This window comes from Coturnix japonica, chromosome 4 (assembly GCF_001577835.2).
Source record: "Coturnix japonica isolate 7356 chromosome 4, Coturnix japonica 2.1, whole genome shotgun sequence".
In the NCBI taxonomy this organism is placed as follows: Eukaryota; Metazoa; Chordata; class Aves; order Galliformes; family Phasianidae; genus Coturnix; species Coturnix japonica.
Genome location: NC_029519.1, coordinates 69,490,936 through 69,510,014, shown reverse-complemented (window position 1 = coordinate 69,510,014; position 19,079 = coordinate 69,490,936). Strand labels below are relative to the sequence as shown.

At 37.8% G+C, this 19,079-nt stretch overlaps 1 protein-coding gene across 4 annotated transcripts; it reads left to right on the top strand.

The window, feature by feature from the left end:
* Positions 1-372: 372 nt before the first annotated feature.
* Positions 373-17,550, top strand: BST1 (bone marrow stromal cell antigen 1). 4 transcript variants are annotated; one of them, XM_015862681.2, is made up of 10 exons: positions 373-418; positions 637-772; positions 4,397-4,526; positions 5,736-5,871; positions 6,278-6,360; positions 6,929-7,005; positions 8,473-8,565; positions 10,359-10,445; positions 10,954-11,013; positions 14,557-17,550. In XM_015862681.2, the coding sequence occupies exons 1-10, from the start codon at positions 388-390 to the stop codon at positions 14,669-14,671; spliced, it is 948 nt and encodes a 315-aa protein (XP_015718167.1). In that variant the 5' UTR covers positions 373-387; the 3' UTR covers positions 14,672-17,550. The 4 variants fall into 4 exon arrangements, with proteins under 4 accessions (XP_015718167.1, XP_015718168.1, XP_015718166.1 ...); XM_015862682.2 differs by having other exon boundaries at positions 397-447; XM_015862680.2 differs by lacking the exon at positions 373-418 and having other exon boundaries at positions 425-772.
* The last annotated feature ends 1,529 nt before the right edge of the window (positions 17,551-19,079 follow it).

Here is a 19,079-nt window from a genome sequence, read left to right as displayed (position 1 = left end):
TATCCATATGTGTGACACATGATCACACAAGAATTTGGATTATTATGAGATCAGCACCTATGTTTTTCTATTTGTTCTTGTCATGTATTTCAGCATTTATTTTTACCTAATCTGTTTAAAAATTGTAACCCCTTCTTAAAACTAAATGAGACTGCTCTAAAATGTGCTGCTTGCGAACACTTGTGGAGTTCTGGGAATCTGTAGTATGGCAATTAAGCAAACCTAAGGCATTGTAAATACATTGTAAAAACATTGTAAATGCTGAACAGTAGGTATGTTTAATACTAAACTATATTGTAGTTCTTCCCAGTTATCACCAGGTGGCAACATCAGAACCATAAAAGTCTCATTTTCCTGAAGTAGAGGACTTTCGGATAGAAGGAAGTGATGTGTCCCTTTACAGTCATTTCAGGAAACAGTAAGATTACATTGTCCGGCAAGGTTCAGGTTTCTGTCCAACTTAGTCATTTGTGTACAGAGCTACAACTACTATTGAAGATATTATTTGTTAAGCTTTCTGGTTTCCCTTTAACTTGTATCATTTAATCTGGTTGCTTTTTTTTTTTTTTTTTCTTTTTGAGAACTTGGGTTGTAGAGAATTCATGATGAAGAGCCTTTTTTTGTCTTTCTTACTAGGCTCTATTCTGTTTATGAACAACTTTTCAGAAGTGCAAGGAAGAAAATGGAAAGGTGAAGGTACAACACAAAACCTGGAAAGCATAACCATTGGAAGGTGTTACGACTATATTAGAGTTGTGAATCCTTCTGTTGGGTAAGTTATTGTGTGTTTCTGGAGTGGTGTTTATCTTCTGTACAAATTGGTCATTAATCAAAAGTCTGTTGTTTCACTCTTAGCCACAAATATAGTCCTACTGAAACCAATTGTGTAGCTTTCTGGAAACAGAAATTGAACTTTGATGGATGTTGCAATAATACTAGTAGTGTAAATAAGGCAGTATTTTTAATGCTTCAACTTTTTTCCCATAGTGAGGGTGTTCTATAAAGAGAACACTGCACTGAACTTGTGGGGATGTTATTTCTAAAGCACCAAGTCTGTCGGAGCTCCTGGAAAGACCAGCATTGCTCTGTGTGTATTGTAGGTCATGTTGAGTAAGAGGGTGAAGACCACGCTTCACAGATATCCTGTGCTACTGAAATAAACTGCTTCGCTCATCCAGGTGAAAAATCAAGTAGTAATCAACTGAGTGTAGGATTATTACCTGTGTGTTTTCATTGTCTGTCAATTACACAGAGTTGGAGGAAACACCCTTGCCTCAAATGACCATGTTTCCTTTCTTCTTTATGCTGTTTCGGCTTTAGTGAAAAGGAAAAAGCTCTGAAGGACAGTCGCTTTAAATTCAGTCCAAAATTGCTCCTGATAGTTTGAAGGTATTTGCAGAAGGAAGCTGTCTGGATTTCTGCAATATCAAGTTGTGGTCTTGTGTAGAATTCAATATGTTGCGTAATAGTAGAAAACACCACCACCTTACCCCAACTTCACTTTTTCAGTTCCTGCTGCAAAACAGGAAGATTCAGGACTTGTCTTGAAATTGGATTTATGATATTTAACAAAGACAAAACAACATTTTTCTTCTTAACAACTTTCTTAAGATATCAGAATCATTTGTTGTTGTTGTTGTTGTTGTTTTTAAGTTCCATAGGAAATAATACCTCAACCTAATGCAGGTAATACGGTACTAAATTCTGTTAAAACAGCTCCAGCTTGGCAAATGTATAAACGCATCACAGTGGATAGCATCAGTAAGCTTTAACAATATGTTCCTACGTACCTACAACATAAGATAAGCTACAAAATCATATGTCAACTGACATATCTGAAGTCTTAACTTGCAGCTATAGAGTTCTTGTGACAGTTAAGAAATGTCATTTCATTTCTTGCAGAAGCAAAACTTTACTAATATATCAGAATACTCTAAAATGAACAACATAAAGGATGGTTACAGTGGAAATGTTTGCTTTGTCATGTAACTACAGCAGTATAGAAAGTAAAGTATTTATATATTACAGCTTTGTGATATTTTTGCAGTATAATTATAAAACTGAGGAGTCTGAACACATCAAATTATTCTCAATCTGAAGAGCATGAAGCAAGGTTGGATGTCACATTGCTTTCCTGAATTAAGGACCAAACTGGCAGTATAAAAAGAACAGCTGCACAATTAATTTCATATACTTTCATGATATATTTTTATTCTCTTTCCCTTAGGTCTATAGGAAAATACTATAACATCATTAAAATTGAAATTTCATACTGCACAGCTGCAAGCCAGATATTCTAATTATTTATAATCTTTTCTGTTCATTGTTTGCTTCTTAATTGCCCCCGGGCTGGCTTTTACAGAGGCATGGCCACCTGGATAGGTTTTGTTTCAGAATAATTTTCAAGAATACTTCACTAACTGCCAAAACACATCTTTACGCTGCAGGACAATTAAAACATAAAAACGTTAATAGAAACACAAGAACAACCTTACATTAAGAGAGAACATACAAGACTGCAAAAGAGGTATTTTACAAAATGCAGAGTTGAGAAATTTGAATGAAAATCGTATTGGAAGTTTTTTAATGGGAGTATGCTGTATTACACAAACACAACTGTTATATTAACTGCCATATTTTTATAGAGATAGCATATAATGAAAGCTTTTGGGAAAAAATATTATGAATTCAATGTAATACAGCTTATTTTTGTCTATTAAGATTGAGAAGAACAGTCCTGAAGTATGGTCCTTCCCCACTCTGTAGTTTATGAAGTATTTTTGCCAACTAAGAGATTTTGAGTTAACAGAGAAGAATAATCCTTTTGATTTACAAGCTGTTCAAACCTGAGATGAGAAGACATGAAGCGAAAAATGCAAGTGAATTAACCAGAAAATTACTGCTAGTTTCAACTGTCAAGAAAGATGTTAAGAGTTCAGCTGCTGATAATTTACAAGCATTAACATGAAGACGTGAGGGCTGACAGCACACAGCTCTTCTGCAGAACACGACATAAATATATACAGTTGTCAGGAGCTGCAGTTTAACAGCTTGAAGTTAGAAATAGGGCGCAAATCCTTTTATCAAATAAGCTGTTTATTCATTGGAACCACTGACCAAGGGTCATATTGCATCACCAAAGATTTTCAGGTCAAGGTCCCGTATTTGATTAAGGTATGTTAGTTTTTAAAGTAAATTTGCATGGGACCAAAGTTCTTTTTCCTGCATGGAAGCTGTTCAGCTCATCACTGAAGGTCCTCTAACTTTAAATAATCTGGGATCTCTGCGTCTCAAAGCAGCTGCTTAAAGAATCTCATGAGGAGAAGCACCAGCAGAAACCCCACTGTATATGGATGACATTAAATGATCTAAACACTCTAATGGCTAGGTTTAGTTTGCTCTTAGAGACTACTGTTGTTCAAGCTTTGTAATTACAGCCACTCACATTAGGAATGCTCGATGCATGTAAAATAGATTATTCTGTTGAGCAGAGTGTTCCCAGCATAGACATTGTCACAGTGTAAGTAGGGAAGGTACCACAGGAAAGTGATGGAAGGCAGCAATTCACTTTTTAATTACTTCAGGCAGGTTCAGAGTTTTCACAGATGAACTCGTTCAAATCCAGAGATTTAGGATGCTCCCATCCCTGAATGTCTGGCCCTGTCCTTCTGCAAGAGCTTATTGTCCACAGAGCAGAACAGGCAGAAGGGAACTAAGTGCACAGCCTCGCGTCTTTTTTCAGACCACCTCTTCATGTGCATTTTAAATGCTGAATCCTGACAGTATTCTTGCAGCTGCTGCACAGTGACAGCACATGCCCCACACAGTCACTGTGCTCATTCCAGAAGTTCAAGCTGCATCACTCTAGAGTCTGCTCACACTGAAGGCGTTCTTAGTTGAAACTACTTTTCTGTCGTCAAAACTGTTAGTAATTCCTCCTGCTGAATCTGACATTGTAAGAGTAATTTTTACATTCAGTTGCTTTGCATATTTAGCTGTGCTTTAAGAGAAATGGCTTTTTGAATCCCTAAGATTTCAAAGCAAGATGTTTGTTTCTTTTAGCATTTCTACCAAGCTGGATAGGAGAGTTTATTGTGAATACTTTATAAGATTTTTCATGAAATGCGTGTATGTCTAATTCCACACTGTAAATCCAACTATTTATATTGCATTTCACTTCTTCCTAATTTCTTTGGAGAGGTGCTGCTGTAAGGAGGAGGAAGATGAATTACGTGCTCTTCCTTGGTTGCAAATTTTCTGTATTAATCTTGTGAGGAATTTACTTTGTGGATTGAAAGAGATGGGGGACAAATCACTTTCTTGTTCTGCTTTGAAAAAAAAGCAAAAAAAAAAAAACAAAACCAACCAGTTCTGCTGTTTGTTTTGACAATTGCAGTGAGAAGAACTGTTCGGAGTTATGGGAAGCCTTTAGAAATGCTTTTATTAACAAGGATCCTTGCAACATTCTGCCTCAAGACTTTGAATTATTTTTCAAACTGTCATTGCACGCAATTCCTGCTGGCAAGGTAATGATTATTAATGTTATGGTAAACGTCCAGTGACATCTAGCAGATTTCCCATCACAGTCATTCAAAACAGACTAGAAGTCATTCTCTGGCTGATGATTCATTATTTTGGCCCATCTGCAGCTTATAAACTAAAGCTGAAGCTGGGTAGCATTTTGCAGTGTATTTATCTGCATTTCTTTTAAGCAGTAACTTAAGCAGTAATCTTTGTAATCCTCTGTACTATCTTATGACTCCCTTCTCCTGTGCAGGAGACCTTGGTCCACCTATCAGTCCTGACCCCAGGGGTTCTGGGTGTCCTTTGTCTCTTCCTTCTCCTGTAGCAGCCTCTCCCCGTGTCCACAGTGGTTGATTGTGTTAACGTTTCCTCTTCCTCACTGTTTCTGCAGTGAAAGCCTGGGATTTGCATGTCTTCCTTATCTGTGTTACTCCCTTTCCATACTACAAAGGTCTCCTGTTTTTCCTGCTGTGCCAGTAGTTCTGGCTCAGTCTCTGACCTTGCACAGCTACTTTTCCTCAGGCTAAGTGCTCTGCCTGCAATGGCTGTCTCTGCTCCTTCTCCTTACACACCAAATCCCAGGGCACCAAATGTTCAACTCCAACATGCTAAAAATGTTAAACTCACATAAACAGAAATGAGTATCCCATCAAAATGTGTGCTGTAGCCTTTTCTAACAGGCTGTAGTACAAAGCAGTTTTTCTGCTGACATAATTATTCCTTATCTCTAGGTGATACAAGCTAAACCTACAAATGCTACTGACTATGTAGATTCATTAATGAGAGCATTTTGCAAACATGAGAGTAACACTGTAACACACAATTTTTTTTTTCGCACCATAGGCCAGTATAGTAAAACAAGAGAATTCTCTAAGATATATCTGGATTATGAATGCCTCCTTTTTTTTCTTTCTTTCCCTAAACATCTGATGAAGAAAGCAAAGCTAGGCCCCATTATATTTAATATAGATGTGTTTCCAGTCTTAGCGTGGTAGAAACACCCCATAAGCCTCTAGTGATCAAAATTAACACCACTCTAAGAATTAAGTCTGTTCCTATAAATAGGTAGCTAACATTTCTGATTCTTAGCTTGATTTTGAGACAAATACCAAAATATATTTTAAAATGTTTTCAGCACCACATAAACTCATGGTGTCTGCACCCAATTGATGCTTCATTTCTTCTGTATTTTGTTTTCCTTTTTAATTTAGTCTCTCTTCTGGGAAAATAACCAGCTGCTAGTCAACAGCTTTTCTAGCAGAGCTCGTCGCTACATGACTCTTGGTGATACTCTGTTTGGCTTCTTTGGAGATTTTCTAAACTGGTGTGGGCAGGAGAACAGCACTGGTAAGACAATGAGTGCTATAGTGTATGCTTGCCTCTAAAACTATAATGGAGACAGACTGCTGTGTTTTGGAGGATTTAATTTTGCTCTTACCTCATAAAAAGTTGGGTAGCTGCACTGTCTTCTCTCCTGTTTTGTGTGAATACTTTTGGGAAGCACACAGTGAAACAATGCTGCATGGGAGATAACCCCGTGGAATGTAGAGCTGTCTGCAGCCAAATTATCACATCCACAGCACATCACTGATAACGTTAACTGCAGAGAATGGAAATTGCTAAGAAATAAATAAAAACAGATAACAGTTTCCTGTGTTAATGTCAGACTATCCTATATGTAATTGCTTTCTGAGGTCACTTTTTGTAGTCATGATCATCTCTTTGACAGTACGTATCACATGCTTCCCAACAGGACTGGACTATGAATCCTGCCCTACTGCAGCAGAATGTGAAAACAATGCAGTGGATGCTTTCTGGAGGATGGCTTCGATGACTGTAAATAATGCATTAACACTCAGTTTGCACATTTGTGAACGTGTCCCTGGTGGTTTGGGAAAGCATTGCTGGGTCAAAGCAGATCTAAGGCTCATACTGTGCTAAATTAATTCCTCAGGTACAAATAGGCTTTTCTAGGCTGGGAATGGTGTTTAGCAGGGGGAGCCTGACTTTCATCCCATCTAGTTAACATGGTCATGTTCTGTGTTAGCTCTGTTAATACATATTAAGCATATAATAAGCACAACAAGAACACTAGGGACCTTAGGACCAGCATAGATGAAGCCCAAGGAGTGCCAAAATGCTTTTTTCCTGACCTGAAGAAGTTGTTAGTAGGTTTGAGAAAATAATTTGAGAAGGTAGATTGAATTCATGCATTGGCTGTATAATTCTTGTCCCCTTTACTGGAATGAGCAGACTGGGGTGCTAGTTTGACATTATTTTCACGATTCTGATACTGCTCTTGTAAAACTGTCTCCTTAGTCATCATTGCCTGCAAGACAATACCAAGTCATATAACAAATCTCTAGGATGAATTCTGAAAAAGAATTTATGTTATGTATTGCAGTATGCACAACACAGTTCTGGGGTGATACAAGTCTTGTTGAATGGCTCTGCAGAAGGAGGAGCTTATCCAGTCAAAGGGTAAGAAAACAGTGTGTGAACACAAAATAATGTATTGAAGGTCTGATGTCTGCAAAGAAAAAAGTCAACCAGTAGTTCGGGTCCTCTGCATGGTTAAATAACTGGTTTACTGAAGTCTGTTGTACATTGTTCTTCCTGGGCTTCTGGCTTCTTTAGTTACAGATCTCATTATGTTTTGGAGGAGTATGCATTTTTACTGGCGAGCATATATGCATGAGCAAGCAAAAGAGTTAAAAAATAACCAGAATCTTATTTTTTGGTTATACTTTTACTATTTTAGACGTGCTTGAACACCTTGGACAAGCAAATCTACTGTTGCCAGTACAGATCATAGAATCATAGAATTACCCAGGTTGGAAAAGAACTTGAAGGTCATCAAGTCCAACCGCAGCCTAACCATAGTACCCTCTCTGGTTATTTGCAGCCATATCATACTTGACTAAAGATGGTAACTGTTAGTAATAGCCTTCCACTTCTCCAGAAGTATAAATCAACATATAATGGATGGGTCTCAGCTGGGTACCAGCACATGCCAATAACATTCCCAAGCCTTGTGATTCCTTTCCAATGCAGCATATGCTTGTTCAGATGCAGAAATTTAGAAGACTCATGATAGGCAAATGAGTTCACACACTTACATAGGCTGGGGCTTGGATCAGCCAAGACACAGCCCGTACAACCTTTGTGACAGGGGGTGGGAGGGAGACATGCAAAGATAAGGTCCAAAAACATCACGTCTTTGCTGAAGTGTTAGAAATCTGTGGCTTTCAAATACCTACACACACACATACACAAATAAAATAAAAAAGTTTCTTACATTAAAACAGTCTGTTGGACTTGGCATTTTCTATTTGATGTCAGAGGAATTTGTCTCCATATTATAATCCTGTTTTAACTGATACTTAATTACCTCACAAAGTAAAATTACACAAGGCAATAAAGTAGAAAATTCATTCTGGGCCAGGGATAAACACCGCTAGAAGTTTTTCCTTTATGGTCTTATGTATTCTGAGGCCAAATCTTTCATCGCTATTGCTATGACTTAATATCTAAAAATATACATGTCTTGTGGCTGTTGTTAAATTTTGATTAAAACAAAATTGTATTCAGTCTGGAAGTGGTAACTACAAGAACAATCCTTTTTTGGCTGAATAACAAACGCTCTTTGTTTTGTGCTTGCATTTTAAAGTTTATTTCACTCAAATTCACCTCTAAGTCATAATTTTCTTTAGCTGAGCCCTTCAAAGATGAAGAATATAAAAACAAAACGTCAGATTAAATGTGCTTCACTTTGTGTATGTTCAGAACGTGAATCAGATTCTTTCAACTCTGTACTGAGTCTGATTGTAATCACAACATACAAACCTAAAATCAAGCAAACCCATATCCCACAGCAGGATCAGAGGTTTGGTTACTGCAGAGGGTTTTTTTTTCCACAGAGTCCTAAAAAAGTGTTTCTTGAATCAGTTTTTTTGCAGATTATGAAATACCTTATCTCCAGAAAGACAAGATCTCACAAATAGTCATCTGGGTTGTGGATGATATTGAAGGACCAAATACGTAAGTTGCATCTTCCTGCAAAAATCATTCTTTCTTTTTATGCCTGTCTTTAAAATTTAACCTTAGTCTTCACTTTTACTACAGTTGCTCAGCAATTAAACTAAAACTATTTTAGATGCTTTTGCTGTGACAGGAGGCACAAGCTGGCATTCCCAAAGAGTATATAAACACCGGAAGTAGACAAAGTAATAATAAATTCTAATGTTAGTTCTGATGTCCACTTAGTTTGAGATGTGTTTATGTGTATCTCAGACCTTAAGTGATGATTTAGCATGTGTTGTTTTACTAGGAAAAGGGTCAAACTGAATTTCAGATTAAATGCTGATGTGAAGTATTTCTTTTGCCTTTCCAAATACATTATTTTCATTTTCACTGATCTTAACTGTTCTGGAAACTAGCAGAAGCAGAAGTTGTCTCTCCATGAGGGAGAGAAGAGGTTATCATGCATAGATGAATCAAAGGTAGAGGAGTAGAGGAAGTAAGCTTTACTACAACCACTTCCACAGTCCCTGCAATTTACTATATCATATCTCCTATGGAGGTGTTAAAGACCCGTCTGGATACCTACCTGTGCAACCTATTGTAGGCTGCCTGCTTTAGTAGGGAGGTTAGATTCAATGATCTCTTGAGGTCCCTTCCAACCCTCGTGATTCTGTGAGAGCTCTCAATTGGTCTTAAAAGTGCCCTGGTTGAAAGGGGCAAGGAAAACAGCTACAGATTTCACCATATCGACCATGAGCAGCTAAATGTCACATGGATACGTTGGAGTGTGAGGATGCTCTTCGTGAAACCATTCATTTTTTATCATTCTCTTTCACATCTCATCTCTTTTCTTTTGCTTCTCTTTCATTATGTTTTGCTGTTGCCAATCTGGAGCACATATTTTACTGAAGTTCTAATCGAATCTATCGCAAGAGAAGCAAGTATAAGCATGTTTTAGGTTAGCATTTCTGAGCCTTTCTTTTAAAACAAAAGAATCATATCTGGAAAAAAGTATAGTTCACCTTTGCAGAAGTAGCCCTTATCACAAAGAATTAGAACAAGCACTGAATTTATACTGAGTTTACATTTCAGTTTGTGTTCAGCTGGAAGCACAGGAATATTTGCATATTTTACTAAGAATGATTTCTTTAGAGTCATGAGTACTGACTAATGGGCAAGTAGCAGTGGTCTTACTACTTGACATTGGTGCAAGTAGGTTCATTGCTATGCCAAGCCTTCTTTGTTGATTGGTCCAAATTAAAAATATCAGTGCTAGGCACAAAAACTGTGGTTAGGATTGTTCCTGAATTTTCCTGTGTTCTTGTGTTTTAGCATTGTTCTGTATGCAAGAAGTGAGGCAAACTTTTAACTACAAGAATAATTTGAATTTATTGTATCCACCTTATTCTGTAAAGGCACCATCAACTTTATCACCGACTAAATACCTGCCAAAGAATATTAAAAATGAGAGCCTTATTAAATATTTTACATAATTGTCCATCTCTTTTCCTTTTTCTATAGTGAAACCTGAGAGATTTCTGGTTAATAGAATCTGCAAATGCTACACAGGCTGAAGTCAATCTTCAGTCTCTGCAGACTGAGTGTGCAAAATGTTAAGCAGCTATAAGCAAATAAAGGATGATAGACAGCAACGTACATCTGTTTTCTATGTGTTTTCAGGAATATAGAAGAGACAAAGTAATGGAGATTTACTTTACTAAGTCCATCAGATTCAATGGGAACTAGGTAATATTTCAAAGAGAAAACAGATAATAAAATAATTGCAATAATATACAAATCTTTTCTCACAGAGATTCCTGTGGATACAATACTGTACGGTTACTAGAAGACAGGCTGAAAGACCTTGGTTACAATGTCACCTGCACTGACAATTACAAGTAAGTGAAAATCCTTTATAAATGCAGTGCATTTGCAGAAGCAACTGATCTAACTGATCTACTTTAAATTATTGCTTAGCTTCAGATATCTAAGTGACTGTAATGTTGTGTCTTCATTAAGAAACTTGAAGCTTAGACAGCTCATACCACATTTTTTTAGACTTGGTATTTTTGAGCAATGAATTAAGCAAAAGGCTACGTCTTGTAAGTGTGGATTGTGCAATTAAGTGGAACACTGTACTTACCCAGATTTAGACACAGAAGATGACCAAATGTATTCCAGATTGCTGTAAAATGTTGATTTGGACTGAAAATCTAAGCAGTAGTTTAAAACTGTTGAATATCTGCAGAATTACTATTTATTAACAATAATATTTACAGCTCCAGTTCAGAGTATCACTGTAGGGAGTCATCAGACATGGTAGTGCTGTTGAGTTTGTTTTGTTTCTTTGTTAGTTTTCCTTAGTTTTCAGTCTCAAAGATACAAAATAAAACCATCTCTTCGCAGGCCTGTAATGTTCTTACTCTGCTTGGATAATCCTGATCATTCCAAGTGTACCCTTTCATCGTAAGTAAAAGAAGTTCAGTCCATCCTCAGTGTCATTATAACCACGTGAAAAACGCAGAAGCCAACAATTAACATTCCATCTCAATCGTACATATGTAATCCATAAGCAATGTGCATTAATCCTAAGTTTATTACTTACTGTATATTGAGTAAATGATTTGTGTCTACAAATTGTACACAATTGTCAGTGAATCCCTGCTATGGCAAATTAGGTGTAAATTAGTTCTCTTTAATCACACAATCATTGTCTGACGCTATGAATGAGGTTTGTAAACATGAGCATTCTAATGCAAAATCTATTCCAAATCTTGAATTATTTTTATTAATATCCATAAAGAATGAAATAATGGCGATAGAACTAGAGAACATTTCTCCAACTACTGGAACTTCCAGTTCCAAATTTTGAGGAAGATTTTCGATCCTCCATTTTACAAGCAAACTCAGTTTGTACATTTTAATGTATTTACTTTTGTCTAGTAGGTTATTAGCAAGGAATGCACATTACATCCAAAATATGCATTTTACTGAGCGAGCATCACTCCCATAACGTGTTTTAATTATTTTCCTTCCTATCAACATCTTTCTTTACTGCATAAGGAGGATTAAATTAATTTATATTATATATTGGTTAATTTTACTTGAAAGATGGCTGTTATCAATTGTCTTTTAAGCTATATGTGGTTACATGTATAAAATATTTGAACATCTGAATATGAAAGCTACCTCACACTTTGGAAAGTTGCAGGCTACACAGATATGAAGTTGTTCTCTAGTTTTATTATTTTTATTCACAATCCATGCGTTTGTCCACATTCTATCTTCCACTGCCCTTCCTGCCCTAATTCAGACACCTGCAAACATTTTGTGTGTTAAAACCCATGTAATGCCGCAATAACTTCTGCTACCAACAGCCCAATTTGCTCCCCCTGGATATGGCAGCACACAAGTCCTGCATGCAGTTTTGGATGCATTCTGCCTGCCTCTGAACTGAGACTGTGTGGCAGTAATACCTCACCTAGTATAACAAAGGAGGTGTATGTTGCTACCCATAGCATATGCTCGATTTTTAATACGCCTTTACAGAAAAAACACATACTCTGTTTGTTCAGGTCACTCATCACATGGCAACATTTATTCTAACATCAAAATTATGCCCCAGCACGCACCTATAAATCTGCAATAAAAAGAATGGCATTTTAGAAATGACTGATAGCTCTACAATCCTTTCAGCTAGTAGATATTAGAAACAAAGTGTTTCTGACTTCTTGAGGCATTTATTTATTGTCAGATACCACTTGAAAAGTGCATTAAAATATGGTTTCCTTGTTCTGCCAGTGAACTATGAGGCTTAGCTCATATATGTCAAAAGAAAATCCAGTTGTTCCATGCAAAATCACAGCTGTGAACACAGTGATGATATTTGCAAACTGGAGGAAAGTGCTTTACAGGACTTTATAAAATACAATATTGTAAACTCTTAACAAAAGACTATTCTCTCCACCTAGGTTTTAATCCATTTGTCTCAAGCTTTTGTCATTGAGTTGCATTCCTTAATTGAGGATATCTGGATGCAAAGGCTTTTGGAAACCTTTTTGTCTTCTTCTTTTCAGTTAAGGGATAACGTACCAGTTCTGCAGTACCATACACTGTTTGCAGGGCAGCAGCCACCTCTTCCCATCCATCCTTATTGGTATTAAAATGAACGTAATCACTAGCATATCCTAAGCACCAGTCTCATACTCTCCTGGAGTAATTACTAAACAACTCAGCCATTATCATCCTCAGGAAAATTTTCCTTGCTTCTTTTCTTCATGAGCTTTCTGTTTCCTCTTATGTGCATGGCAATGCAATAGGCTTAATGCACTTCAAATCTATGCTATCCATGATCAAGACAATGCTAAATGCATGCTGAATATTATTGCCTATCCCGGAAATTTAAATAGCCAAAATACTTAACACAAACGAATACTTACACTCTTCCCAAAATAACTTCTCTGCAAAAATAACATCTCTATTAAAATTAGCCATCCTTTCAAAAAGAGCCTCTAAGCAGATGTTTTATAGATTATTTAATGTTTATCTTATAGATCTGTTTTCTCTGTAGATGGATTCTTCCTCTATGATGGTCCATGAACTGGCATGGGAACGGTTTGGTCGTTAGTGGTATCACTATTAACAGCATATATCCCAGCACAGGAAGGATATGGACCTGTTAGAGCAGGTCTGGAGGAGGCCATGAAGATGGTCAGATGGCCAGAGTACCTCTCCTATGAAGAGAGGCTGAGAGAATAGAGGTTATTCAGCCTGCAGAGGAGAAGGCTCCAGGAAGACCTTGCGGCCTTCCAGTATTTAAGGGGGGCTTACAAGAAAGATGGAGAGAAACTTTTTTACAAGGACATGTAGTGATAGGACAAGACGCAGCAGTTTTAAACTAAAGGAGGAGAGATTTAGGTTAGATGTTAGAAAGAAATTCTTCACCATGAGTGGGGCTGAGGCACTGGAACAGAACCAGGAGAAGCTGTGAGTGCGCTATCCTTCAAGATGTTCAGGGCCAGGCTGGATGGGGCTCTGGCCTGTCTGATACAGTGAAATGCCCCCAACTCCAAAGGAGTTGGAACTGAATGATCTTTAAGGTCCTTTTCAACCCAAGCTATTCTATGATAGTCATTAAGAAGAGGCTTCATTTGAATTTTGTGTGCTTGGTGTACACACATGGCAATGTAATACTTCAGAAATAAATACTGAGAGTAGGCATACAGGCTCTTCTGCATCCCCTTCCTGTATGGCTGTTTGCTTTTACAATACTCATAGCTTGTTTTCATCCTCTGGAGATTAATATCTCCATCCCAAAGCCATCAGTTATGCAAGTGACTTTTTCGTGACCATAGTTCCTGTTACATCGGCATTCCAAAGGAGATAAGTGGGTCAGGATAGCAAAGGAATGACTTAGAAAATGCTGTTATCCACTTAGGGCTTCTTAAGTGTGAACTTAACACCTGTCTGAATTTGAACTATGTTTCTCCTGAGCCAAAATTCTGATTTTAAAGAAAAGATGTAATTTAAAAATTACCCACTAGGTGGCAGAGATGTATTACAAACATAAACAGAAAGGCAGCCCTGTGCCAGCAATTAGTGGTGATATTTATTACTTGCGGTTTTGCAGTGTCATTGAGTCTTGGAAATAGATCTGGATACTGTACGAAGACTCTAAAAATATAGACCTTCAGAACTACTGCTGTCTAGAAGAGTTCTATACTGCCTCAATTGTAAGCCAGAGATGGTATGTGGATATGGAGATAAAAGAGGGTGGAGGTAGTATGGACAAACAAGGTAGAAGGAAGTGTTCCCAGGGCTCTGCAAGCAGATAAATCTGTTTATAAAATCATGACAGCTGAAGGGAACCTGGTGACAAGCACTTACAAAGAATCTTCTGGGTTAGTACTTGGACTGCAAACTTCTCCCTTGACAACAAACCTCTGGTATTTAAAAGAATCCTAGCTCAGCCTTGTGCTGTGAACATCCTGTTTGTTTTCTTTTCTTTAGATCTGCACCAGCAGCACAAAGAGGACCTATATCTTCAGACAGAGGAGGCAGCTGGAACAAGCTCATGTTTGTTTCTTTTGTAGGCTTTTTGTTTAGATCTGCTTTAGTGTACTAAGTGAATAGACTGAATCCAAATCCTCTCTTGACTTGGCTGGCTTTAATTAATCTCTAACCACAATTTCACCCAAGTTCTGGCACTGGCAAACATGCATGTTAAAACTCTGCATACTTCTATCCAGATTTCAACTACTAATAGTACAAAAAAATTCTATTGCTGCTAGAAAGCCTCACCCGTCTTTTCCTTTTCTTATACAGAAGAACTCCCTTGCTATTTCCTGTTATCCAAAATGTCTAGAATGAAACTGAAAATAATGCTTTCTCTCTATTCATGTATTTCAGAAAAGCAAAACAATTCCCATGATACATCTCCCAAACAACTGAAACACTCCTAGTATTTTGGCCTTGTAAACTAAGGGCTGGATGGTCGTGTTTTGAGGAGAAAAAAAAGGAGGCAAGAAATAGGATTTCAAATGGGAGAACTCAAGATGACTTACCTGATAGAAAACATAATAGGTGAGATAGTGGGAAAAATTAAACTCATTTTCATTAGTAGTATTTGAGCCAAACTTAATTGAAACTACTATATGGATGTAATAGTTACAGGACATGCAAAGCACACATTCTTACATGCAGTATTTTACTCTCAACTGCTTTGTCATTCAACAGCTGTTCCTCAGCTGGCTGTTTCATGGCCACAGCATTACCAGCAATATGGTCAGCATCACCAGGTCTAGAAGGCTCCTCAGGTCATCTGCCATGATGTGAGGGGAGTAGATTGATGGCATTTCAGATTCAGACAAGGATCTACCTGCCTGTGTTCAGTGGACTCACTTAGCATGTATCACAACATACTGAGAAGAAAGTAGCTGCCATCTTGAAGTACTCTTGAGATGTCTCTTTGAGTTATCTAAGTATTCCAAACTGATCTTCATCTGAGCATCCAAGCCAATACAAGATGACACATAAATCTTCATGGGGAGAAATATATGTATATATATACATATATATATATTCTAGAAAATAATTCAAATTTTGTTGTACATTCTCTGTTTCTTTCTGTGTTATTTGTGTCTGTATTAGTTGATTGCCAGGAAACTGGGAAAGAACGTTCCTGTTATCTCAGTGCTTGTGATTTAGGACTTCCATGGTAGCTTGCATCCTTTCGGTCTCTAGTACAACTGTATCAGCTTGTATGTTTCAAGTCTGAAAAACATAATTGCAGCTTATTTGTCTGGTTTCCGTTCCCACAATAATCTTTAAATTGATTCTACTGTGAATCCTTTTATATATAACTCCATACGGAGTTGCATTTGCTTGTGACAGGGTTGGATTAGGGCTCAGGCTCCAAGGATTTATGTGTATTTCAGATGCTTGAAAAAGCACTGACATCAGGCTATAATGTGTGTGAGAGACTTGTGGAAACTTACTCAAGACCTCTTCTGGTCTCCTATTTTCCTAACCAGTGACACAAATACTATAGTGATTCAAAGAGTAGCTAAATACCATTAACAAGGAATATGCCTCACAGGCAACTGCCATCCACAAGCTGACCATCCCAGCTGGCCAACTTTTACTCTCAACCTTTGGAAGCCTATCAGCCTCTGGATGCTTCCTATTTAAGCACTGGAGTCAAGACTGGCAGTTATGAATGATACCAAACACACCGTAGGAAGTGATAAATAATTCTGTTTTGAAAAACCCACAAAATACGTGGCAGGATAGATATGATTCCATTAACGTGAGGTTATTTACTAAATAACTTTATGTCAAGACCAACATACTCAGAAACCTCTTGTGCTGTTTTCTCACTTTTAATATTCTTGCATTCTTTCCCATTACACCAGCTCAGCAGCAAAGACAGCAGTTACTTTTTTTCCAATACCTTTTGAATGAAGTGCCTCAAACTTGCTGGAAAAGCTTGGGAATATCTGTAGAGCGAATATAGCTGGGAAAAGAAGACAAAGTTTTAGATGGGCCTTCTCAGACCTTAAACACAGAAAATTTCAAGCTGAGTAGGATCTCTTCTTCTGAGTTACATGTAATTGTTTTAATTAACGTGAAAGAACAGTGTAGCCAGCATCTCTGAAGCAGCGGGGCAGAAGTGTTAGCAAATCCAGAAACAATGAGGTCATTTGTTACTCCCCGGGGGAGGGAGAGATGTTAGCAAAAAGTTGCAGGCAGGAAAATCCCTTACCTCTCTTCTATTTCTGCAACTACACAGTAGGTGCATAGTGCTTAACACTTGGTAAATGCTTTGACTAATAATGCCTCATATAAAAGCTGTGGCACATTCTGAGAAATCATAATGTCTGAATGCCTGCAGATGTTCAACAGGGGGGTTCAAACACAGATTCAAAATGTTCGGTCATCCATACTTTGTACTGGCATTGCTTGAGATGCAGCTGTCTGAAACTGCATTTCAAGGAGGAAAATGTTTTAAGGGGTCAATATTTCATATGAAGACATCTCATCTGTTGCTTCATTTTGAATCTAGTTTGATGCCACTATTTGGAACAGATCTGTTAATACTCAACTACTCACAGCAAATGACAGTATCACATACCGTGGCATCACAGGGTGCTTTGCATTTATGCAAGACAAACCTGTGGAAGCTACTGATTCTGATTCAGTATTTCCTATCATTGCCCATTTTTTGGACCACTTGAAGACTCAACTGTGTCTCATTCTTCATTACTGTAAGGAAATAAACATCCTTTCTGTTCACCTATTTTGTTTCTGCTGCATGTCTTCGCATTGTTGTATCTGACAAAAACAGAACTGTAATTCAGAATAATTCATTTTATTGGCATGTTTATGCATGAACACAATTACATCTGCTCATGTCTGCTCTACCTGTTCTTAAATGCAAACTGTTGAGTGCTTTGGAGTACAAATTAACACAAATAAATCAAGGACAAGTTGTTTACCTCTCTGCCCTTTTGATACTGCTGGTGTTTATTTTTGTCATATTGGCATGGTGAGATATTCAGCTGACACGGCCGTGTTTCCAATCAGCCATCTCAAATGTAGTAAAACCTCCACTTCAGTCTCAAGAAGCTGCATAACACTTAGTTGTTCAAAGGAAGCTAACTTCTATTATAGTTTTCTTTATAATTTGCTAGAAATAATTCTGCCATATTCTGCTTCAACAACAGACAGTGTAAACTGGAAGAACGGTGCTTTTAGCAGAGCCAAAAGGTTTGGCTTAAAATAGCTCCCTGTGGCGAGGCACGGCATCTTAGTTTAGACAAATGTTAGGGTGGCTCAAGCAGCTGACAAGTGTTGTTCTGATTTTCAGGTTTTTCCTAATTCCAGTTTCTGCCCAGTCTAAATTTACTTGCTATTTTACTTACAAGGTGAAGGTTATTATCTGCTGGTTCTTGCAGGTAGCCAAATTCCTGTATGTCCCCAGGAATTACAAAGGCAATCTGTCTTTGAGACTCTGTCTCCCCTGCAGCAGAGCAGCTCAAGTGCAGGCTGGCAGCCAGAGGGGCCATGGAAACTAGAGCCTTAGAGCACAGCACATACCTGGCCCTCACACTGTGCCAGAGTATCCACCTCGTCTGGGCAGCCCCTCATCATCTGCCTTCTGCTATTTCCTGCCACCTGCAGTAAAAGTGAATCTGATCCTCGGTTCAGATGAGTTGCTTCATACTTTTAGGAGAATATAGGTGAAAAATTACAATGTTAGAAGTTTAATAAAAGGAAAAAGAAGTGGGAAATAATATTTAATAATACACACTTCTTTAAGTAAAAGGTACAAAGGTATTTAGTCTTTTACTTGTGACCATTTGACGAAGAAAACCTCTGTTTTAATGAAAGGTGCCAGAACACACAGAGCTGATATTTCCACAAAGCTGAGTGAAGTCTCTTGGCTGTCATCTTCACTCTTGTCACCCTTTCCCAAAAGCAGGGGGTGAAATGAAATGGGAGCTGCTGGAATACTATGAAAAGGGAGAATGATTACTGGTAAATCTTATGGCACATATCATACAAAAAGAATCTAAAGACAATAAGATAAACCTGGAAGATACAGCATCTAATCCTGGACAAATATTTAAACACATATATACAAAACCATATTTTACAGAGATGACAACTAGGAAAGATCTTGTTTTTCAGGTTTCCTGTTTTGTGTTCACATGGATCCCTTCCAAGTGGCAGATCTACCCCCTACAGTTCTTTCAGGATAAACTTTGCAATTTACACAACCTTGTGCCTGCACAGCATACCTTTATATCAACTTTGTTTCCTTGACTGCCTCAGTGGGAGGGGAACCTGCTGGGTACTTTGCTCCAAAATGTGTAAGCAGCATAATGATTAGCACTAGGCAGAAAACAAAATTAGTGCTGGACAGAAAACAAGCCCTGGAAAGCTGGTGAGATTAATGCATTTGTTTTTACTCTGCGCTAAAAGTAAACTTTGAAAGTGGTTTGCAGTAAGAAGTACAGCAACCTCATCAG